Below are 24,251 nucleotides of genomic sequence, written 5' to 3' on the forward strand. Positions count from 1 at the left end.
TCTAATGGCAGAGGCTAGCTGTGGTCTTTTCATGTTGTTTGAATTATTAACGAAACAAGGAGAGGCTGTAAACTTTCCGAGGAAAAGACAGGGGCTTCCACACGCGATGCATGAAGTGCAGGAGCTCTCCCAGACCCTTCACATGCCCTCCAAGTTTATCCCGATCGCCCCTCTTGAAGATTCACAGAGCCTCTTTGATCTGTATGCTGTCCTCCCAGCTGGGAGGCCAAGGGATGCGAGCAGCCCTTTTGGTCTCCCATTTCAAGTCGTACATTCTTTCCTTAAGGACCCAGAGGTCCAGACCCTTAGTTGCAATGGAATTTCATATGCAGAAATAGGCCAGACTTGCCAGGCTATTTGAATATGAACTCATCCTCTTCTAGCATCCCTCATCCTTGGATCCTCAGAATTAAGTATTCATTTTCAAGGTGTCATGGTGAGTCATATGTTAATTTTGGCTGATGCGGCAACAGTCAGACCGTCTGTGACCTTTCATCTTCCTCTCTCCTTTTCATCACGCTGATTATTAGTTTCAAAAGGGTCTGTGTTGCCTATCAAAGAGACAAAGTCTAGGCTCACCAATGCCTCGCTGTTCAATACAAACATGGTGCTGGAGGCACAAAGTAACAGCCCTGCAGACTGGGTTTTAAAAATAAATAATATAATCACACAGCAGTATAAATCAGCTCAAAGACACATTTTTAAAAATATGAATCTCTCAAAGAGATAGTGAAATCTGCATGACTCATATTTATTGCCATACAATTTGCCAAATCTGCAAATTCCTGTGCACACACAATATTTGGCTTGCAGAGAAAGCTGGAGTTTGCATTTTTCTTCTGACATCCTGTCTCAATTACAGTAACTTTGCATTGTTTTCCCAGCTTCTTTTTTGTCTCCAGAGGCAGTATTTACCACTGCTGTCCCTTTTTTCAGAGAATAGCTTGCAACCTGCAATCCTCTTAGATGTGGAGCCAAAGGCCCCAGAGGTTACAGCCAGCTAAGTGGTTCCTTGTTTCTAATAAAAAACAAATCAAATAACATGGATCCCTCGCAGTTTATAACACTAGAGTCATGAACTCTTGAGCAGATAAATCTTTTCCAAATATCCCCATACAAAGGCATGGATGTGGGAGGAACTTGTTGGCTTTGATTGTATAATTTATAAGCCACAACATGGCGGAGAGAGTAGCGGAGGGGGGGGGGGCTCTGACCACTCAGCAGTGGAACAGCCCTCTCGGCTGTGAAATGACCTGATCTTTAGGAGTTGGCCATTACCTTTTCAAAGGGGCCCTCAGTAACGCTTATGGCAGGAAGTGCTTGTGTGTGAAGTGGGATTGATGTTTAACTCCTTCAGGGGCATCTATCCCCAGGGTCTGCTTATTCCCAATCCTCAGCCCTCGACCCCACAACTCCCTTCCATTTCTCTCTATGGCCTTGTCAGCTCTTACCTCTGGCAGCATGACCAGCGAGAACAGGCGGAACAATACTGCGTTTGTGCCCTGCTCTGCGCTCGGCCTGCTGATAAACAAATGTTCGGAGGAATTCTGGTGGCTGCCCTTGCCCCTGGGCCTGGGCTGATCCCACAGTGACTTCATAAGCACTCTCTGAGGTGATCAGAAGAACAAATCATCCTTTATAGGGAGTTATATGGTAATGGAATTATTTCCACACCAATTAAAGTTTACTTTTCTCTCCCCTTGCTCTTGTGTAGACTATTTATATTGCTCCTGTGGCAGAAAGGGAAATGTTCTGTTGCCCGGGGCACAAACATGCATTTTTGGGGAGGTGCTGGCTTTTCAAGGGATGGAGAGACGAAGGCATGACAGTCTAGTTTATGCCACTATCTCTGTCTCTAATTGCCACTGATGTTGTGGTAATACTGACAGGGTGGTTTACATGCCCCCCTTTAACATGTTTTTTTAATTCAATTTTATCAGAGGCAACGTTGTAGAGCCTTATGAAGTCCTGAAAATTTAAATCACTTAAGTGAGAGAGTACAAAGCGTATCCCCTCCCACAGTGGAATGTGTGAAATCCACAGATCCTGTCCTCAGGCGGTGGTGTGGGTTGATGGGGTTGGAGATGAGGGGGATTGAATGGCCAGCTGAGATGGATCCACACCCAGACCTTCAGTCCATGTGGCCCTGAAGTGACTAGTAAAAGGATACACACATCCAAGATACCTCTGAATATTATGGTCCTGCTTTTAAAGGGTCGTAAAGGGTTGGTTCACCCAAATTACAAACCTCCACATTTCCCCACAACATATTATCAAATCTGGAACCAGTATCAAATCTTCCTACAGTCGATTCCTTTCAAATCTGATCAGGTACAGCTGACGACATGAAACAACAACGATCATTATCTTGATATTTATTGATGGTAACTCAAAGATTGGCATTCATACACCCAGTACATTCACAGTCTAAACACATTAGCTATTTAGCAAAATGACTATCTGGATTTTTTGTGAATTTACTAAACTATTTATTTTAAAACAGAGGGAGAAGATACAAGAGTTGCCTGAAAAAATGTGGGCATTTTATCAACATGGACCTGGTTACAAACTGGAATAGGCTTATTACCTGCTAACACCTGCCACTGTGAGTCCATCATTTTCCACCACACAGGCCAGGCCTCAACTTGGCCCAGCACCTTTCTTCCTTTTATCTCCACCCACTGATGGAGCCAGCCATTGAAGCAACTTCAACGCCACCCCCACCCCTCCCCAACCTTTCTCTGTGTCTCTTTACCGCGCGCCTGCACAATAGCCTTGCTCGGCAGAGCTCCAAGAACAGTGTTTGTCCGATCACCACTGCAGCCCCACCCCCCCTTTGCTGGTGTGTTTGGAGGGACAGTGAGTGAGTGTGTAGGTTTGTGTATGTGTGTACACTGTTTTTCTAACAGCCAGAAGGAGGTGTTGTGGAAAAAAGGGTTCCTGGGCTGGATATCTGCTTTACAGTTGCAAAAGTGGGAGGCTTGATGTGGAGCATCCAAGACTGTGGAAGTACAAGTCTGCATAGACAGTGTTAGATGACTTGCAGTTGTAGCACTTCCAAGCCTTTAATGTGAAATAAACTCTTCTGTTTGAATCATCAGTACTAAAGATGAGTAACTGTTAGAAAATATCTGTGCCTTCCATTGAACAGACAAAGCTACAATCTTTGTGTAACAAAAAGGGGGGGGGGGAATTCAACTACAACTCCCAAGGTGCACTTCAGTCATTCGTCAGTGAGCTTAACTTTCTGTGGCGTACTCCACTTGTGGTGATCAGAAGTTAAAGAACACTTTGAATATTTATCAGTTCTAAACAGGTCCCTTAGGCTGATCAGTCAACCTCTGATGAATTCACCAAATATTGTCCAGCTTATTGTGCCCAGTTGCAGATATGAGGTGTTCTGAAAATTTTCAGCAGCTCTGATTCATGCCTGTGACTATTTTATCTCCACAGCAACAGTGGCTGAAGCTTGTGGGTAGGGTAGTATTTAGAGTCATCTGTTGTACCAAACTGATGGGGGGGAAAAAAAACAAGATTTTCCAGTATTCTCAGGTTGTTCCAAGGATGTACTGAACATCCTGGAATCTCCAGTGTTTCTTTGTTGTGGAACATTGAGAATTTCATGTGAGAAAACTTTGAAATCTGAGCTTACAGCAGGGAAACACTGTCAGAGCCAGTGGCATTTTTTCAACTCTATTATGATTTAGAGACCAAAGGTTTTGGATATGCTGAGAGATTTGAAAGTGCACTTCATCCTGTGCTTGCTTTCTCTCATTTACCCCTTCGTCCTTCACCCAAAACACATACACAACACACACACACTTGTACACACACCTCTTCTCAAGTCCTAAGCTTCTATACTCCCTGAGCCCAGCTGCTCTGCAAGAGTAGGGCCTTTCCATTCCCTTTTGTCCATGCCACTGACCTCCGAGCACACTGGGAGCGCACCTCTGCGGGGCCTGGCCCGTAGCCGGATGCTTGATGTGGACATTGTTGGAGCAGCGGGTCCCCCTCACCCGGGCAACCAGGCCCCTTTGAGCGTTTACCCCTCACTGTTTGCCCAGCCACTCTTTCCTCTTCGGCCCACTCTTCTTCTTTTCCCCCTCACCGTGGGACTGGAAGAAAGCTTGAGAGACAGCATGGTGTTTTGTGCTTGCTGCTTGGTTGTGCTGCTGGTGGCCGGCTTCCTATGGTGCACCAAAGCGGATGTGCCACTTTGACAGCCGCTTTGTGGTGATCGAATCTGAGGTAGTTCAAAATTTTGGCCACTTGAAAAGCAGACATGCAAGTACACAGTTTGCGAGAACTCTAGAGGTTTCTTCAAAGGCTTAATCACAACCTAGGTGTTGGGCAAATTAGTTTTCTTAACACTTCTCATAATCATTCTAATAGTATACCTCCTTCCCCTTTGATCTGCAGGGTTTGAGCATATTTAAGAAAGCTCACGTGGGTACTTTACATTCATTGGAGGTCATGCTTACAAAGAAGCAGAATTTGCGAATGGCTTTAAAGAAGAAGGCCTGTGGAATCTTGTTTTATTTATGCCAAAAATGCCTGGCCACAATTAACCAACCACAACCACTCTGAATGTCAATTTAGGTCATTTTCTACCCTCACAAAAGCCCCGGACTTGGAGCCCATGAAGCAGAAAAAAGCTGATGTAATGGGTTTAAGAAAATCTCCAAGGGGAGTCAAACCTCACCCACACACCCCCAACTATCTCCCTCCCTCTCTGTCCAAAATCCCACCCCTTATCCACCCTTCAACCTCCTTTGAAGTGGTCACCACCAAAACATGGCTACTTTGAACCCCAAGTGCAGCAGGTTAGAAACTTTGAAACAGCAGGAAGAGTTTGTGATGGGAACCCAAAAAAGACGAGAGAAAGGTTTGTGATTCACTGATTTACTGTTTTGGGTGGGGGAAGGGGAGGAGGAGATGAAGGCAAAGGGACGAGGGAGAAAAAGAAAGAAGGGGGCTGGGGGGGGGTTAAAGAAAAGAAATCCCAGCCTTGGCACACACACACACAGACTCTCTGTGCAGTGCAAAGCACAAAAGAAACCTGTAACGCCTCCAGATTCCTTCTAGTCGAGTATCAAAGACATGCTTTGCTTTAGAACAAGAGCCTAGTGGGTAAGATAGGACTGAGTGAGCCAGTGAACCCAGCACTGGCTCGGTTGGGTGCTGTGAGTTAATCTCTCAGATAGGATTTTTCCCCCTCCTTCTTCTTCTCCTACACCTCCTCCCTCTCTTTGGGGATATCGGTATTACTGTGTAGCTCTGAATAGAGGGACTTGTCTAACCTGATCACTGGTCAGAATAAGCATGGGGAGAGGCTCCGAAAAACACATGCAGAGATGACTGCTGCTTTCAAGTTTGGAGGTGGGATAAACCTGCCCACTGCTCCATCCTGATGCCTTTAGCGTAGCTCGTGTCTCAGACCTCCCAGTTTTTTTTAAGTGCTTTGAAAGGAGGCTTCTGATGAGCAGTATGTCATCTAATAAATATATCACATTATGTTGATGATGTTCATGTTTTACTTAAAGTTTACGTTGACCCCAAAGTTTGACTGTCTTTGCAGTCAATTTAAAGCCTTAAAAGTTTGCTCAGTGATTTATTTATTTTTTGACAATATTCTTCATTGTCTTTGTACTAGACAGCAACCAATGATCTTGATTATTGAATAATCAAACCTCTCAATCATTTAGCTGTTTCCAGAAGCCCAGTGTGATATTCAATTAACAATGATAAATAGTAGAAAAAGCAATTCCTCAAATTTTCGAAGGTGGAACAGAATATTTGGTGTCATTGCTTGGTAAAGGAAAAAAGATAATTGATTCAGTAATCGTTTCATAAATAGTGTGTATCTGTAGTAGAGCTTGACTTGATATTTGAGAGTCCAAAGAAACCTGATAACATTATATTCACTGATGCTCATTTTTTAAACTTAATTTTTGAGAATGACACCTTTGAAGAACTGTGACCAAGATGTTTAGCGAGTTTTAATTTCAGTGCTTCTTGGTGGACAAACTTCTTAATTACCACAATGGCTGGTTTTTCTGTTTTGCAATTTATTGTTACTTCATGGAGATCAAATGTAAAGCTTTTTCTCAACCATACAAAGATTGTCTTGACAGTAGAGTCCGTGCCAGTGTATTAGGTGCACTCTGATAATCCTCTGCAAGCACATACTGTATGTGCATTGTGTCAGTGTGAACAACATTGTATGTAACTTATCCTTAAAGATACAACAGAGAGAAATCAATTGGTGGCTTGGAGACCATCCAGATAGCTTCCGCATTGGTCCAAGGTCTTCCCTTAAGGAATGAAGTAAGAAGTGGAATCATGTGTTCTAACCCTAACCACAGCTAATTCCACCCCAATCCACATTTCTCCATAGAATTATTCCTGAAAATTGCCCTGGCTTTGTTTATTCATATTCTCATTTTCTCTGGAATATCGTAAGCTCCTCCGAGGATCCTTGAGCTTCTGGATCGAACCCCCACCCCAACCCCCATCCCTCCAGGTTGTCATGAAAGGTGATCGTGCAGCCATTCACAGAAACAAGAGGGTGAGCGAAAGAAAGGGAGGGGTAGGGGGAAAGAGCAGACAGAAGCAAACCAAGAAAAGGCTTGGGGGAAGTGTCAGAGGATGATTCTACGTGCCCCAGTTTTCACAAGGAAAATCAATCTCTCAAATCCCCCCTCGCCACTTATTCCTCCGTGTTTGCACATTTGAGACAAAATCCTGAGTTTAATTGGTTGTGACACTAAACGCATTCCGCATGTGGTTTAATGGTGCCCCCGCTCTTCATCGCCTTACCCCGAGTGCAGCATGACCTTAGCCTTCTGCCCCGGAAGTGATGTAGGTGAGCACTTCCCCTGGTGTAGCTGGAGCCCCAGTAAGTGTTTCCTTAAGAAAACAAGTCAGAGGCGGTCGAAATCTGAAACCAGTGCTAATGCTGGCTGCCTCTCCACCTTACCTCCCTCCCTTCCTAAACCCTGTGGCCAGGGGGAAAGCAGAGGTAAGGAGAGAAGGGAAGGGGGGCAGCTCTTACTTCACGAAGCCCATCGTCTGTGCACACATTCATTTAAGTGTGCGAACATGTGCATGTACTGTAAGTCCTGCTCACATTCCTCTCAACTCTCACCGGCGGGGAGCTACAGTCCTCAGCAAACACACTGTGCAGCCTAAGCCAATGCTCTGGTTAGCCTAGTCTAGTCTAGCCAAGCCCCGGCAGACTCCAGCATGCGCAGCCAAAATGGCTTGTTTGTGCAGTTGTTGTGTGGAAGGTCATTCACTCTGTTAAGTGTATGTGTGAGGACAAAATGAACCTGACCTTTGCAGAAAACACTGTCTGTCTCCTCTCTGAGGAGCGGCTGAGTTACAACACTCATCTCCCACTGGAGCTGTCACACATATACATGTATATCTGCGAGAGTCCACAGCAGGAGAGTTCGCTCACTCTCATAAGCCAGAGCTGCTGCGCACATTTGGCAAGTGGCTTTGGTCATCTGAAGTGATTGCCATTCCCTTAATCTAACCTCAGAGCATCAGGGTTTAGGTGCTGCAGCTTTTGATTGCAGGCCAGTTGCTCGCCTTGGACGTGTTTGATCTCCGCAGAACACATTCCCACATACGGTGGATTCAAATTCTTCAATTTCACATGGTGCTGAGGAAAGAAGTGGACAGTTGTTCAGAGTTGTCATCCACTGTCTTTTAGTGAAATCATAGTGTGATGATACGATCATATCAACACCTGATCGTCTTCATCCAAATTTATGATGCAAAGTTTGGTTTTACACTCGAAGTCTTTTCTCTGGTGTAATTCTCTGAACACTTCCTGTGTAAATCCTGTGTTGTTGTGTGGTGTGTTGCACCTGCAGCAGTGGATTGATTGGCAGAAAATGAATCTGCCTGTTAGTTGATTGATTGTCACTTTTTCAGACAAAAATGTAAAAAAATAAAATAAAAAATCAAAGAAAAAAAATCAATGGTTCAAAATCATCACTTGTGCAAATTAGGTGCTTTTTTTGTCTAATCTCATGGTAAACTGAATATTTTGGGGTTTTGGTCAGGTGATCAGACACAATGAGACATTTGAAGATGGTTGTTTGCAGGATATATGATACTTTCTGGATATGGAAGTGCGGTGAGTGAAGGAAGCTGCTGTAGTGTCTCGCTGGGTTCATTTGACACAGACTGAAGTATAGGAGAGAGCATAAGAAAAAAACACCTCTGCGGTATATCCTCCTCTTCCTCACACCATCACCCCAAATGTTAGGGTCTTGACAAGGTTGCCACCATGTTGTCCACTCCAAAGGGCAGGGTGGGAGCGGGATGAGGGAGGGGTGGAAGGGTAATATGGGCCTATGCTCTAATCCCATTCCAGCGGGCTGAGCAGCAGCGGCAGCAGCAGCTTGCGCTGCATTCCACAACTCCGGGGGCTTTTGATGCAGGGAGGGAGGGCGAGCAGCATTCCTCTATGGCCGGGCCCATCAAAGACGCCGCGCAACATCAAAGGCCCCTCAGAGCCTAGGTGTTGATGACTGCAATCCTCCCTTCAGTCCACTTTTAGCAACCTCAACCCCACAGCCCTCCAACACGCACACATACAGAGCGAGCTGACTGCGCCAGGTATGTGCAGCCTCCAGCCTCCCTCCTTCCTCCCCCGGGCTCACCAGCCGATCTTCAGCAGCATTAATCATAGCTCATTAAGTAGTGACATTGACTTTTGTTTTATGGCGACGCTTGAAGAGGAGCAGGGCGAGGCAGCGCGCGAGGATGCCACTGATATTTTGGGCGGTTCTGGCACTGGATATATTGTAGCTTCACAAACACTGACTGTGGTGTTGAATGGCGGCTGAAAGTCATTTGATAAATTGTGTAGTGCTGAAATTCTTAGTCGATTAATCAACGAATCAGTGGTCAGAAAAATAACAATCATTTCAGCTTCTGAAATATGAAGATTTTCTGCTTTTCTTTGTTTTGTGTAGTTAAGGAAATAATATCTTGCGTTTTTTTTTTTTTTTTTTAACTGGTGTTTACTCTGCTCACTGTTTTCTGACATGTTATTGAGTCACATTTAATTCATAAACAGCTGAAAGAGCCTCAGGATGGCATTTTGTTGAAAGTGAAGTTGAGCTGTCTGTTTCAGGATGAATTCTTGTGAGAAAGATGTTGGGGAGAAGGAACTCGTACTTGCTACTCTGCAGTTGTGCACTGTGTAAAGCTGTTTATTAATGAGCCTCCATTTCCCTTTGCTTGTTACATTGTTAGTCATACTAATTAATTCACAGTGGCACCTTGATGACAAATAATTTATGCGTGTTCACCTACTTTCTTAATTGTCCTCGTAAGGACAGCAGCCGCTTGCCCACGGAGACAATGTGTTTGCTGTTGCTACTTTATCTCTGTGCATAGATGCTGTGATCTCTTCAGGGAAGCAGGGGCAGTTGTTTCCACTGCGCCCCCCACTCCACCCCACCCCACCCTTCTCTTTCCAAAATGGTGGCATCCAGCCCAATGTTGACCCCTGAACTTTGTCGGCCTGTCCTTTGTTCATGTCACTCTGGGTTTTAAAGACTGAAGAGCTGAAAGTGACACCAGGGAGACTTTTGAGTGTGCGTATACACACACACACACACACACACACACACACACACACACCATTGACAGTTTCAGGATGCACTTGCAGAGAGTTAATAGAGTCACAAGCTCGGCGTCCTGCTCAGTGTTAAAGCTGTCAACCCCAGAGCCTTGTGCTACATATCAGGACATTTACATGATATTAGGTGTCTTCTGCCAGCGTCCCCTGCTCACACTGAAACCATGACACTTGTTTGCTTTGCCGGTTGCTATGAGGATGGCGTGGAGGCGATTTTTTTAGGGGAGGTTAAGGAGGGGGAAGTGAGTAGTGGAGGGGGGAGCAAACAGACAGATGATGACTGTACTGATGCTCGAATCACACAGCAGGCTCGCTCAGGGTACAGGTCCTTGACTTAAAATTTTCTTACGACTAAAACTGACCTCTTCAGCTTTTCTTCAAAAATTAAATGTCTGACATTTATAAGTCTTTTTTTCTTTTTTTTTTTCTTTTTTTTTTTTATTACACTCGTTTTAGACCGCCAAGATAAAAGATGGATGCTGGGCCAGCTTGGCTAATTGTTCCTTTAGTCCCAATGGAGAAGACAAAAGGGAGGAAGTCTTTATTATTTGAGTGGAGAAGCAGAGGGATCCCTTTACGGTGATAATGTTACAGGAGGAGGAGTGTCGGCCCCACCTGTAGGGCCCTCCCAGCTGCTCCACTGTAACTGGATCCAGCTCCCTCTCTCCTCAAGGCTACCAGCCCTCTTTGAAGTTATTTCAAAGAGGGCAAAAGAGTGACTGAGAGAGTGAAAGGGGAGGTGTGTGCGTGTGTATAGTGTTAGTTCATGCATTTAAGTTTGCTATACATAGAAGAGTGCAATTCAAAACTCCTGCTCGTTTCTCGCGCTTGTTTCCGCCTCATGCAGTCTGACATTGAACCTCTGTATGAGGATAAGAAAACTCCAAGACAGTTCATGGTTTGGTTTAAAATTTGCTTGAATCAACATCACAAGAAGCCCTGAAGATATATTATTTATTGACAAAAAAATACACCCACTCAATACCTGGATTGACAGTTTTTCAGGTCGAAAATGGACAGAAGAGAGCACAGTGCAGAAAATGGCTTGAAAGGCTGCGTTTCCAAAGTAAGAGCCTTGATGTATAAAAAAAAGTTTTCGATAGAAATAAGAGCATATTTTATTCCCCACATTTCTTTCTTTAAAAAAAAAAGGTTCAATCCATTGTATTCTTTAGTTAAATGAAAGTGCAAGTTCAATATTTGGGCGATAGTTTTGCCCGAAGACTCTAAAACTTACTTGATTTTCTTTTTGTCAAGAAACTGACAAAATAAGAGCCTGACCAGGCTTTGTTATGTCTTAAGACTGGCAGTAACCCTAACCTGTCCTCAGCCAAGGCCACTGACTGTAAATCCTCCTGCTGTGCTCAGGGTGTGTTAAATACACACATCCCCCATCTGCACCCGAAGCTTAACCTTACACAGCCTGAACTAAAATGACTCCTCGTCCTTGCCTGCTTTAGTCAGGGATTTTTGGGGTCATCTTTTGGATTAAGGCTGAGTGTCAGACTTTGATTTCCCTTCTCTGTCCTTCTAATCTGATGTCTGAGCTCCTCGGGGTTGAGACGGTGTGTCTGTGGGCCTGTGGGCAAGGTGTGATAATGGAATAGAGGAGATGTGGGGATGGGGATGAAAGCTGGAGGAGGCATTCCACATGAACAGATGGCGACAAGACTTTGGGAAAATTTGACCTTTGACTTATGACTGTCAATCAATTGTGACTTGCCACATACTTCTTAGCAAAATATGTACTTGTATCGCAGTAGCAAAGATGAAAATTTCACCTCATGGAGGTTGTTTGTGTGTTTTAGAGTCTTGTTTTTCTAGCTGTAAATCTGATTAATATCTATGTGCAGCCGTGGGAGCATTTTACAACATCTGTAAGAAATATCACTGTATGCATGTGGAAGCTGGTGAGATGACTTCTGTCGTGTAGACTGCACAACCAGGCATTCATTAGTGTGTGTGTGTCTGTGTGAAAGTGCTTTTCTCACATACTTTAAATTAGGATGCCACTTTCACCCACGAGAGCTGCAGCTTGTGTAAGTGCCCAGCAAACACCCTCCCCTCATTTGTTTGACCTCCCGAATGTTTACATGAGGCGTGCAGAGTGTGAGCTGGTGGACCGAGGTTATTTGTGTCCTTATTACCAAGAAACCTTTGTGTTACCTATGTGCGCACATCTGCAGATGAGAGCTGGGGGTTAAGCAGCAGTGGCAGGGCTGTAATTGGTTAAAGCATGCTCCCATATCTGCCCTGCAGGGTACAGGCGATGGGGGTGAGGGGGTGGGGGGTGGGGTGGGGGGGTTGACTGCGTCCTGACCGCACCACAGTTTGTTGTCAGGGCAGGCTGCAGCAGGGCGGCCAGTGGAGCGGAGGAGCCAGTGCTAACATGTTGTTGACATTTTGCTAGTTTGTGTGTTTTGGCCGACGGTTTTATGCTTGTTTGCTGGATGTTGCATAATGGAGCATCCATGTTATGTGCTGGTTGCAGAAAATGCTTTTCGGTAATCACAGGCAGCACTTTCAGCTCAGTAGTCCTGTGGTTTTATTGTTTTGGTGAAGTCTTTGCTGCTGATGAAATTTGGCGAAGTGGTTTTGGGAATCACTTCCACTATCTACCACTAACAAATGTACTTCTGAAACCACAATCTGATTAAATCTTTTTGTTTGCTTCAATCGTCTTTTTAAAGAAATAACCAACATTTTCTGCTTCTAATTATAGTTTATCACTTGAAATAGTAGAACTAAAAGCTTGTTTGGAAGCGGAAAGGCTCTGGGAGCTTGTGATGGACACTTTTTATTAGATTTAACATTTTACAGACTAAACAATTGAGTGATTAATCATAAATCTAACTAATGCCTAGCTGCAGCTGATACAAGTCGGTGCAGGAATGAACTCAGGAATGATTTTAACTACAGGTTCAGTCACTGTTGTGCAACTGCAAGCAGAGACTGAGAGCTGCAAGTTGTTCCTTTACATGTATGAAAATGTCAGATTAATAGTTCGACTGTACTTGTGACAGTTGCAGGCATATTATTATCTCTGGGGGAGAACTAGTGTGGATTGAAAGGGAACAGATGAAGTTGCCAAACACTCACAATAGGCTGTTAACTGCATGTGTCACTACTACTAGTCAGCATAGGCAGACATCCATCTGTGGAGCTTGTGTTTGTTTGTGTGTGTGTGTGTGCGTGCGTGTGTGTGTGTGCCCTGGGAGTTATGGTGGTGTTAAGAGGCTCTGGGAGACACCACAGGTCTCTGTGCAGACTTGGTCTGTGGGCTGTGATCAGACATACCCACCTTGCCACCCCATCCCCACAAACCCTCAACACAACCACCCGCCACCTCTTGTTGGCTAGACTGGTGTGTTATTCCAGGAAGTTGACAATACCCCCACCCAATAGCGAGGGAGGTTGAAGCACAGTGCTGGGGAGCGTGGAGGTGGAGGTGGAGGTGGAGGAGGTGGTGGTGGTGGTGGTGGTGGTGGTGGGGAGGGGTGTTGGAGGAGGTCCGAGGGGTTGTCCAAATTAAAGGCTTCTTCACTGGGGTGAATGAGTTCAGGGCGAGCGATGTGAGAGATGCCACTGAGTTACCCCTCGGTCACCCATGATGTGTTTCAGACTACAGTCTACCCACGGCACGCACACACGCGCGCGCCTGTGCTCAAATAGCGAGATACGTAAACACATGCACAGCGCTGGGGAAGCAGATGGGTGCGAGGACTGGCACCGTGCCCAGGTTTTTCTTCTTCTCTAGATTTTGTGTGCATGTGAAATAGATGCCAGCTCTTCTTCTTCCAAAATTCATAAAAGGAAGCAATGAACAACAGATCCATCCGGTTAATCATTTAGCCAGCGCCACAAAGAGCAGCTTGTAAAAATTGTCTTTGGCTGGCACTTGCCTCAGACAACAAGGCAGCTTTGGTAGTTGTGACAGAAACTTGTCCTCGGCGTGACCTAAATGACGTGTTGGAGCTCAGTGGCGCTGCTTGAGATTTCTAATAAGATTTCTGATGTTTGGAGAATACATATGCGAGTCTTGGTCTGCGTTGTGTGTGGATCGGTTCAGCTCAGGGATCATTCTCCGCCTTTGATGTTGTGAGCTCCTGGTGTGTGTTGTAGCCAGGATGTCTTGTTGTAATGCAACAGAACATTAAGCAACTGTGTTTCAGCAAGTGCATAACTTTAAATATAGACATGCAACTCAGCAACTTCTGTTAGAAGTTGAGATTCAGGTTCCCTGTGAGCATCACTCACAAGTTCACAAGGCTTTCCTGGCCGGTGGTGCTGAAAGCTGGAGAGGAGGAACGGAGTCTTTTTGAAATTTCTGCTTTGTCACAAAGAAAACTTTTTTTTTTTTTTTTTTTTTTTCCTTCTTCTTTAACCTTTGGGGCTGATTCATGTGAGATGTTTGGAGTAGTTATAAAGATTTCAAAGGCGTTCTGAGGAATTTTTATAAAGTTGATAAAGAGAGAAAAGGAACTTGCTGATTATTACTTTTTTATGGCGATCGTTACTTTTAATGTCGAAGTGCAAGTGAGGATAGGGATTGTAAAACACACATACATACACAGCTGTGCGGGGGGTGGGGGGGGGGCTCCTTCATGCAAGGGCGATATAGCATGGTGAGGGCAGGGGAGGGTGACTGTTTTTGGGGGGCTGGGGCGGGGGGGCTGTAACCAGGGCCACCAATAATTTAGAGGGAGAGAGAGAGAGGAAAAGGGGGTGCGGCAAGGGGGAGGAGTGGCAGAAGAAGTGGTTGTTGTATGATCAAAGGCTCAGCGAATTGTGTCACAGACAGACGGAGAAGAATGGCGCTGGATGGTGTGACTTGCATTTTGATTTCCTTTGAGAGCCGGGGTGGAATGGGAGTGGGGTGAGGCAGGGCGGGGGTGGGGGGGGGATCAGGGGAGGTGGTGGGAGTTTTTAGAAGTAGGGCCCTGCTTTTGATTCCTTTATCAACTGTTATCAGGTCCCTTGTTTGTGGTGGAGACGACCATGAAGGAGTAGGAGTCTGTCAAGTTTGTATGAAGGTTTGTTTTTCTTTAGTCATTGTTTGTATTCATAGGGAGGTGTTTTAAAAGTAGTTGGCAAAGAGAAGAAGTCGCTATTTAAATGGCTAATAACAAAAAAACCACCACAGTATCAATCAGCCGTCACGCCGTATCATAGTGCTGAGGAGATGCTATCAAATCAAAAAGCCTCCCATGTGAGCCCGCACTTCCTCTACAGGTGGTTTTGCACAGAGGGTTGGGGGCCGGCAGGGGGTGTGTCCGGCTTGAGTGACAGGTGGAGTTCAAATCCCCGCCAGGATTTCATTGAGAGTGTGGCCTGTGTAACGGGATATTCATGTGAAAGGCTGCCTCCCCTAGGGGCAAGACGGGCTGGGCAGAACAAGAGCCGCCCCCTTGTGGCACTTCGGGGGGCGCCGGATGCCCTTCACCCAAAACCCTGGGTACGGAGCAGCGGAGCTAAGTGGAGCAAGCGGCCATTTCCAGTGGGCTGAGCTTGTGTGATTTGGGGCCTTGCGGGGAAACCAAGCAGTGTTGGAACACAAGAGGGGACCGTTTTGTGTGTGTGTGTGTGTGTGTGTGTGTGTGTGTGTGTGTGTGTGTGTGTGTGTGTGTGTGTGTGTGTGTGTGTGTAGGCATGTTTGCATATGTGCTCATTACTATTTTGTGCGCGCCGCCGGTAGCTGTGACCCACTTCGCCAGATCACTGTCTCTCTTCCATACCAAAGCTCCTTTTTCCTTTTTGCTCCCCATCCCCACATCCATCAACGCCTACGTCAGCATCTGACAAAAAAGAAAAATCCCTGTGGTGGAGATAATGGTGCAATTGCCAGCCTCTAAAATAACAACACGGTCCACAACAACAACACTGCCCCATTTGGAGTGCAAGAGCCCCCACACAATGGCCCAGTGTTCAGAACCCGGGGGCGCAGGCGGGGCTCCCCGCTGCCATCCAAGCTGTTAGACGAGCAGGAGAGAGAGGTCATAATCACACAGCGAGCGGCGCTCCACTTCCTGGTCCTCCTTTAGATTGACTGAGACACAGGGACAGATTCAGCCTCTCTTTAGATCCTCCTACGCTGGCTCTCTGTGCTTCCTCCCCAGCAGCATGTCACATGAAACACAGTGTTACCTCAGGTGACTGGGATGTGCTGGTATGCTCCAGAGAGTTGTTACAGTTTATAGAATGATGATGTGGGAGGGGCAGGTCGGGATGTGCAGGCTGAATGGAAACCTGACTGGGTTACGCTCTTTTTATCTTTGTCTTTCCCTTCAATTTTGGCGTCCTCCAAAGGCTGAGAGGGAGCGCACGCTCTGAAATTATCATACCAAATGTGTATGTAATGTATACCTGCGCTGCCTCCCTGTTCCTGTCGGCCCGAGGCTAATATCTGTCTTCCAAACAGTCTTCCAGAGCACATCGTCTCTCTCTGCTCACCAATGTTTACAAGAGAGAAAAGCAGCTTTGAGAAGATGCGCGTTGAATCTGTGAAATGCGAGGTGACTGCATCCTGTGGTATTTTGAGTCAGAGCAGCCTCGCTTCACCATGACGTCCTCATTGGTTTTCCTTGTGAGAATGATCCATTTTGTTTCGAAGGACAAGGGTTGTGATTGAAAATCGGAGCTTAATCTCTCATGTGTTGTCATACTCGTGTGTGTGTGTGTGTGTGTGTTTTTGGTCTTTAGTGTTCTTCCATCTCAGAGTCCTTGAAGGCATATGAGTTCTCCGAATCAGCATCTACTATTTGTGCACCGATGCCAGTCTCATCATCAGATTTCATCCCCAAGGCAGAAAGAGAAGTTGCAGAACGGCACACGTTGTCCGCATTCCTTCCCTATGATTCGTCCATACTGCACCTAATTTGCATTTGACCCCCTCACTCTTAGCTAAGTCCTCCCCAAAAAAAAACCCTCAGGTCAGGGGCTTGACCCCTCGGCCTTGTGGCACTGAAGTGACTAGGCGCCTTCTGAATCTCTCTTCAATTGGCCTGCTGCACGACTAACCTGCTCCCAACGTGATGAAGTGGGGTTCAAAGGTCAGGGGTCAGCATACAGAGAGAATGGTATCTTGGGTCATCAGCAGTGGCCCCGGGGCCATAGTGGCCGAGGGCTCGGCGCCACAGTTCTGGTTGATTGGGGTTTTGTGGTCATTGGGTTAATAGGATAAGTGGCCTGCAGGTCAGTTTGGCCCAGTTCTAATGCTAATACAGGAGCTTGTCTTTGCACTGTTGCCAGGGTGCGGACTGGATCCAGGATTTTGGAGCTCCACTTGGTTACAGTTTTAATCCAGGCTTGTTTGAGCTGGTCATTATTTCATGCTGGTGAACTGCAGACAGCTGCAGTTGTCCTCTTTGCTTTTGTTTTGTTTTTGGTTTGTGTTTGTATGCTTCACCTCTTTTATTGCACTGTTCACTTCCAGGGATTGCCTACAGAGATTGCTGGGGTTATCTGTTAAAGGTCTATTAAAGTATAAAGGTAGATGTCCATGTGTTTTTGATTACAAAGCAGATCTAGGTTCTATATTAATACTGTGATCAGTACACAGAGATATGCACAAAGCCTGTATTCAGGAACTGAGCCCTAAAACGAGCCATCAGGACTTCTGTAACTTTATGATGTCACAACAAAACAGTCACTGCTCCCAGACATGCCCCAGAGGGCTAGAGCTCCAGGGAGAAGCCTGAGAGAGATGTAAAACTACACTGAGGTGGTTTTTGGTATCAACACTTCAAAAAAAACAACTGTAAAGTGTAAAATATGGGACCTTTAACTTATTATGAGCCACACAGAGTGCATGCTAGCACATCCGCAACACGGATTATTAGAAAACAGTCTCTTGATGTCAAAATGTGAAATACAGTCTTGGGTTTTTATTAATTCCCATCTTACACTTAGCTATTCTCTTGACTTCCTCACCATCTTCCACCATCTTAACTCAAGTTAAGTAACGGAAGTGCTTTGAGATAAATACTCCAAGATAAATGTTTTTGTTAGTTTACAAGTAAGGAAGCTGCCACCTCTTTCTTTTTTTGGGCCCACTGAGTGAGTCACTGTTTGTGATGTCTGCCATCCTTTAGCTTTAATCTTCTCTAAAGACGTCTAGCCGCTGGGTGTGCAGAGCTTTTTGGCACGGACGACTGAGCCAATTTAGTGGCCTAAAGTGTAATGAGAGGAGAGCTCAAGATATTCTGATAGGCCCTGATCTGTGTGTGTGTTCACGCTGGTGTGAAAGGTCAGCGTCCACGTTTTTAATTTCAGAGGTGAAGATAAAATGTATTCAGTCATTGTGGATGTATGTGCGAACACAACAGTAATGTCAGCAACATTAATCATTCTCAGCAATAAGAATGGAAGCAGATGTAATGTACCTTCCCTTAAGTAGAACTCCAATGAAAATCTGCCTAATTGGTGAATCCAAGCTTTGCTTATCTGCTGAACTGTATGTTTAGACGCTGCAAGATTTTGCCGCACACAGCGAATACTTCAGAGACGTCTAATGCTCTTAAGCTCTTATGCTTCATTATGGAAAATAGGTGACAAGTGGATTATGAATTGTCGTACTCCCCCAAAGGTTGTGTGGGGTGGGTGGTGGTACCCAGAAGAGATTAGTTTAATTCTAAACTAGAAGTTTCCACCACGCCTGGAGAAAATCTGATGATGCCTGGACCCTCACACTTAAAACACTGCATATGTTTTTAGCTGGAGTTTTACACTGAAGAGTACATGACAGGGTTTCTCACTCAGTAGCTTTGTTATTAATACTTATCTGTCTTTCCAGATGCATCCTTTGGGACTGTGCAATAATAACGATGAGGAGGACCTGTACGAGTACGGCTGGGTCGGAGTGGTGAAGCTGGAGCAACCGGAGCTGGACCCTAGTTGTCTCACGGTGCTGGGAAAGGTAAGGAACTGGTCGTTCACTCTTTTCAAGTCACTGTGTAGTGATGAACAATAAGTGCATTTTCTTATTGGTCATTTTATTTACCGCTGATGTACACAAGTTAATCTTCAGAAAACAAATGCACTGGTGCTCTGTGCAGATTAAACAACAGCTTAAACTCCTCACAAGAGGTCAGTGAAAAACATGCACCACGCTCTAGACTACACGTATCAATCTGTGTTCAGATTTAAAAAAAAAAAAAAAAAACTCCATGTCCATGCTTGTATGTCATGCATCAAGGTGCCACTGTAAGTGATGCAAAAACCATCTTCGCTTTGTTGCAGTTGAAACCATGTTTGTGTTTTTTGCTATTTTCTGCTATTTACAGCCAATTTCCACATCTTGGGACATGAAAACACAGATATAATTATAACTGGATTGCTGTAAATACAATCTTGTAAAATCTTAAGGGTACAGATCAAAATAGACAACAACACTATCAGATGTATTGAATGTTGGGATGTAATATTTTTGGCTCCATGAGCGACCAGCAGAAATGTGTAGACAGCATGCTGTGTGTTTGTGTGTGTGTGTGTGTGTGTGTGTGTGTGTGTGTGTGTGTGTGTGTGTGTGTATAGACAGTTCCCTTTGCTACACTCAAGGAAAATTCTTTCCCTTTTACTTAATTAAAACCCTTTTAAGAGTTTATCTTTGATCTTTTGTAGTCACAGAGACAATTCACGGAAGGATGATTTTGTTTTATTTTGCTCCTCACTTCCAATTGCTGGGAGAATAAGGGTGAATTGAATCCCTCCCTTGTCTCTCGCCACACTGCCCCCCCCCTTGTCTCCATCCTCCCTCCCTCCTCCAGTGCCCAGTCCCCTCTGGAGTCTCCGAGTGGTATTTTATCATGCTTTAATTAAGCGTTCCTCTTAATGGAATGTACCAACATTCCCCGGAGGATGGGGGGTGGGGGCGGCTGGCTATAGTCTCATTTATCCCGTGCATGCCTGGTGACAGAAAGAGAGCAGCCATTCATAATTTAAGGAGCCCTTGTACCGTATAGATATGCTAATGGTGCACTTTCTTCGGTGATGGCTGCTGCTACCTAGCTGGTGCTGAAACGTGAAAACTGGCCTAATGTTCAGCACTGAAACATCTCTGCTACTGTAGCTAAGAATACCATGGTCATGGGTGGCTTCACTCATAAGTAAATAGTCTTTATTGAGGTGATGTGTCTCTGATTGAGAAGCAGCTAACAGCTCCAGAGGGAAACCAAGGAAAATATCACTGGCTTAACTTGTTGTTTACTGCTCACCACTACTGTAACCGTGATGGGAACAGTGTAACTGTACAATTCTCAGGCTCATTTTTTGGCTCAGAGCCCCTCTTCTGATTGGCTCATCAACCTGTTGTTGCTCCAGAGAGAAGTGGAGTATTCTTTAAGTAAGCGTACCAGTCTGACCCCTGAACCTGTCGGCCAATTGACTTCACAAAGGATGCCAAGTCACAGCTGAGATGTTATGGGGTTAGACAGGAAAGACAGGTGATATGTGATTTGGCCTCATTCAGATCCAGACTGTTGCGGCTCCATGGTCTTCGCCAGCTGAGCCACGGGGAAACCCTGAGCACCAGAAATCCACTCCTTCCGCTTACTGTAACCAATTAAAGCAGAGCGCTAATGAACTTGCCATTTTTTGTATATTGGGGGTTTGATGTCTGCTAAGGGACACTGTATTGAGGATAGCAGGAACCTTGGCCTGTGACCTTTTGACCTCAAGCCAGCCTCCCTAACCTCTAGACCACTCTGCTTCCTCTTTGTTTATTCAGCCAGGACTATAATTAGAGGAGGGAAAGCCCATTGTTGCATCTTGACAGACCCCTCGCCCGGGGCCCGAACACAGCTGGGTGCTTTGTGTTGGCACTGCCGCATTTGCCAGGCCAGACAGTGCAGTGTTTACCCCCTGCCAGTCGGCTTACTCTTCCCAGCCAGCCAGGTCACCATGCCCAGCCCTAGTCCGGATACTATGCCCACTCTTACACACTCGCCCCGCCTGGTCTTGGCCTCATGCTCGGCAGCCCCCCGCCCCCCCTTTCTCCTGCCTTACCCGACTGGCCCCTGACTGAACCCAAGAGCCCACTCCACTTTGCTGCCACTTTGCCACCAACAGTGTTGGGGTCTTGTCTGGTCAATTTAGATTCCATTCAATTACAGAATCCCAGTGATCGCACAAAACAGAATTGGAAGGGGAAAAAAATGCTGTTTACTCTAATCCATGTCTAAATATAAAGTGTCTGGGAACACAAGGCCCCCAGCTGCGCTTAGGATCTGGTCAACACGTAGTAATGGGCATTCCTGCCTCTATTTAGAGATGGCTGAATGCTGAGGAGAGGCTTGCCTTTATTTTATGTCCAATACTAATTGGCTCATGCATATGGTCCTGCGGATAGTTTTTAAAGCAAAAAATGATTGCAAAAGCATTTCTTGTTGAAAAGATATGAGCTATCATCTCCCAGGATCCGGACTCTCCACAGTGTGATTTTCTGCAGGTTTGCAGGTTTCTGCAGCTTTTTCCATAATTTCAGAGCTGCTGACCATATTGATTGTGTAGTGTCTTTTTTGGTTTTGGTGTTTGTCATCTGAATATTTCCTGACTTGATTCAGAGCTTTTTGTTTGAAGAAATTCTACACAGGACACTGTTCCTATGTACTGTTTTTGTCATCAGTGCAATTTTAACAAAATAACTCACTGTCACCGCTGTTGCTGTCGCAGAGAGATGCTCTGACATCAGCAAATATTACCAGTAGAGGAAGAGGAGGAAAAGAGGTCGGTCACGCCGGCCTCTGGAGTCCACATGCAAACCTCACCAAAGCGCCGGCGTGTCATATATATGTACACAGTTTTTTCCCGCACTTCCTGTCTGGTTCCTGTGAGAGCTGCAGGACTGTTAAGCCTCTGACCTCGGTGTGCCACAGCAGAAACCCCTCCCCCCAGCAGCAGGAAAATCAAGAGCACATCAGTTCCTACTGCAGCCAGCTGTGTTTGAGACATTCTTTGAGGTGGTTTGGTCGTCCGAGTTATGGTGTCGTATCACCACGAGGTGCCCCGGTGCTATAGCAGGACACAGTTGCAAGTAATTGCTTCTCCTTAGTTACAGCTTTCCAAGTCTCTGCTTTCTCTGAGGTGTTTGTAGATGTTGTAAATCATGCTCACACCCCTGCAGACATTTATCTGCTCTCAAGTTGAACTATTTATTGCAGTCAATAACGTATTCTTGGTTGTCATTTCCTCCCTGCTGCTCGACTTTCTCAGAACCGGCCTCCCTCCCTTCTTCTCCACACTGTCTTTCACATACATTCACTGCGATTTTTGGCAGCTTCTCTGGAACATGAAATCATGCCACTGGCTTTCGGGCTGATCGGGGGGCTTTGTCGCCGTGCCAGCGAGATATCTCTTCTTTCAAGTATCGCAGTGTCAGTCCAACGGCCACACGGGGCCTCAGCACGGCGGCTTTTCCCCTTTCATCCTGCCCCAGGGCTCTCATGACATCACCCCCCTAACCCGGGACAGCAGAGGAGTGGAGTGGTGGCAGATAGCAAGAGGAGCTTGGGTTAGAGGGGAAGGAAAGAAGTTGGGGGCTTGGCTTTTCGGGGGAGATGACGAAGTCAAATGGGTCCAGTTTGGTAACTGGGCGGCTGGGATTTGTGTCTCGCTTGGTACAACTTTTTTTTTTTTGTACGCACATAAGCAGAAAAATGCGACCCGTCCTCCCACACAGCCCTGCAGCTTGTGTAAAGCAAGCCTCTTGGCTGGCATAGCATGTAAAACTCCCTGGTATGTGCTTGTTGTGTGTGTGGCCTGGCGCTGCCCTTGACCAGCTCGTCTCTGAACCACGATCAGTTCCACCTTAAACGCCAGCCAAAGACAACATTTCATCGCAGCGGAGCATAACTGCGCCGAGACCGGCTGCTGCGAGGCACTTAAAAATAACTCGAGCAACAAGAAAAGTTTCAAGATCTTTATTGACATATCCTCCCAGAAATAAAGCGAGCTACTTTAAAGTTTTTGCCAGAGGCACACAACCATAAAAAGTGTATCCTGTGTGGGAAGCTCTGTCTCTGACACACATACAAACACAAATCCTAAAACCACAGTTGCCGTGGAACAATGTGAGCGGGCAGAGGAGTGTGTCTGTGTCTTCTTCTACCGTAGACATCACGTTGGCACCGTGGGACGGCATGCCAGAGCAAACAGCTGCTGTGTCTTAGTGCTAAGTGGCTTTTGGACTCTAACCGTGTCTGGCATCTCAGCCAGAGCTGTGGAGAGTGTGTAGTGTGTGTGTGTGTGTGTGTGTGTGTGTGTGTGTGTGTGTGTGTGTGCACAAGTGGAGTGATGGGGATATATAAAGTACATAAAGGCTGCAATGATTGTGTGTGTGTGTGAGAGAGAGAGAGAAGAGCAGCTTTAAAAAGAAAGAAATGGCAACAGACAGATGAGTGTGATATTGCGGGTGACTGGCTCCGAGCCTGTGGCCAGGTTAGCTGTCATACACACTCAGGTGTGTGCGAGAGTTCGCCCCGAGGCCACGGCAATGCCAGTAAGGTGTCATGCTGCAGCGCTTGTTGTAAAGAGGCTTCAATGCTGGACTGAGCTGGCTGCACTTCCAGACCACTTCTGACGCAGCGTGCCGGCCCCCATGGAAGGGAATACTGTCCGATCAGTGGGTGTGTTTTGTTGATGTGCGTGTATGTGCCTGAGTGAGCTCATCCGCTGTGTATCAGCGTGGATAGGATGAGGTGGAGGGCTGGCAGATGAGCTTGTGTCTCTACACAGACAGCTGAATGACTCACTGTCGCTCTCATCACTCGCGTCTCTCGCCTTCCTGCAAAGACCTTAGTGAGGCAGAGAGCTGTGATAACACAAGGAAAGAAAATTGCTGTAGTTTTGCGTTCTGCAGTCTCCTCACCGTTTTTGCTAAATTGCAGTGAAGCCACAATAGTGATTGATTTTCAACAGCGGCTTCTGTTCGATACAGATATGGCTCGTTCTTTTTTTTTTTTTTTGTTTGTTTTGTTTTTTTTTCTCAAAGATTTCAAAAGAAATCTTTTCATTGCGGAGCCATAGAAACGCAGGATATTGATGAGGCCATTTCCCTCTATACTTGTGCTAAAAATGATCGGGCTCACATCCAGCTGAGTGCAGCAAATTGAGAGTCAGTTTATGATTGTTTAAATCAAGGCAGCTGCTGCTGAAGTATAATGGAAGCTAATTTTGTGGCAGCTTCATAATTTCTGTGCTTTGTTAGATACAGTAAGGTGTGGGAGATTTTGAATTCCCTTCCTCTATAGATTTGCTTTTCTGCCATTGAAAGATACAGTTTTGTCAAATTTAGAGATTCTAGTAATTTAACATTTTAATTCATAAGTAATTTAAAACATTTTTACCACAAAAATATCAAAAATCTTTTAAACTTTCTCCGTTCTCAGATTTCACAAGATTTGAGGTGTATACACTTAATCAATCGCAGAACGCCCATTAATCACAAATATCAGCTGCATTCACAACTTTTCTGTAACCACATTAGAGAAAAAGTCACTGAAGAACTGAAGAAAACTCAGTGCACAAGCTTTAGCTTCCTTTCCACCTGCCCCTCGCTCTGCACAAACACTTTCACACACCTCAGCATGGAGGG

At 45.6% G+C, this 24,251-nt stretch overlaps 1 protein-coding gene across 2 annotated transcripts in view; it reads left to right on the plus strand.

Annotated features, from left to right (window-relative positions):
- znrf3 (zinc and ring finger 3) overlaps window positions 1-24,251 on the plus strand; it is a 69,381-nt gene that overhangs the window by 15,606 nt on the left and 29,524 nt on the right. For both annotated transcript variants that reach the window (XM_071483719.1, XM_071483720.1), the window contains exon 2: window positions 18,456-18,578. In XM_071483719.1, coding sequence (XP_071339820.1) covers window positions 18,456-18,578 — 123 coding nt within the window. The remainder of the gene's footprint in view (window positions 1-18,455; window positions 18,579-24,251) is intronic.

Source organism: Trachinotus anak, unplaced genomic scaffold (genome assembly GCF_046630095.1).
Source record: "Trachinotus anak isolate AG129_WGS33_773 ecotype Australia unplaced genomic scaffold, CSIRO_AGI_Tana_v1 ptg000008l, whole genome shotgun sequence".
NCBI lineage: Eukaryota > Metazoa > Chordata > Actinopteri > Carangiformes > Carangidae > Trachinotus > Trachinotus anak.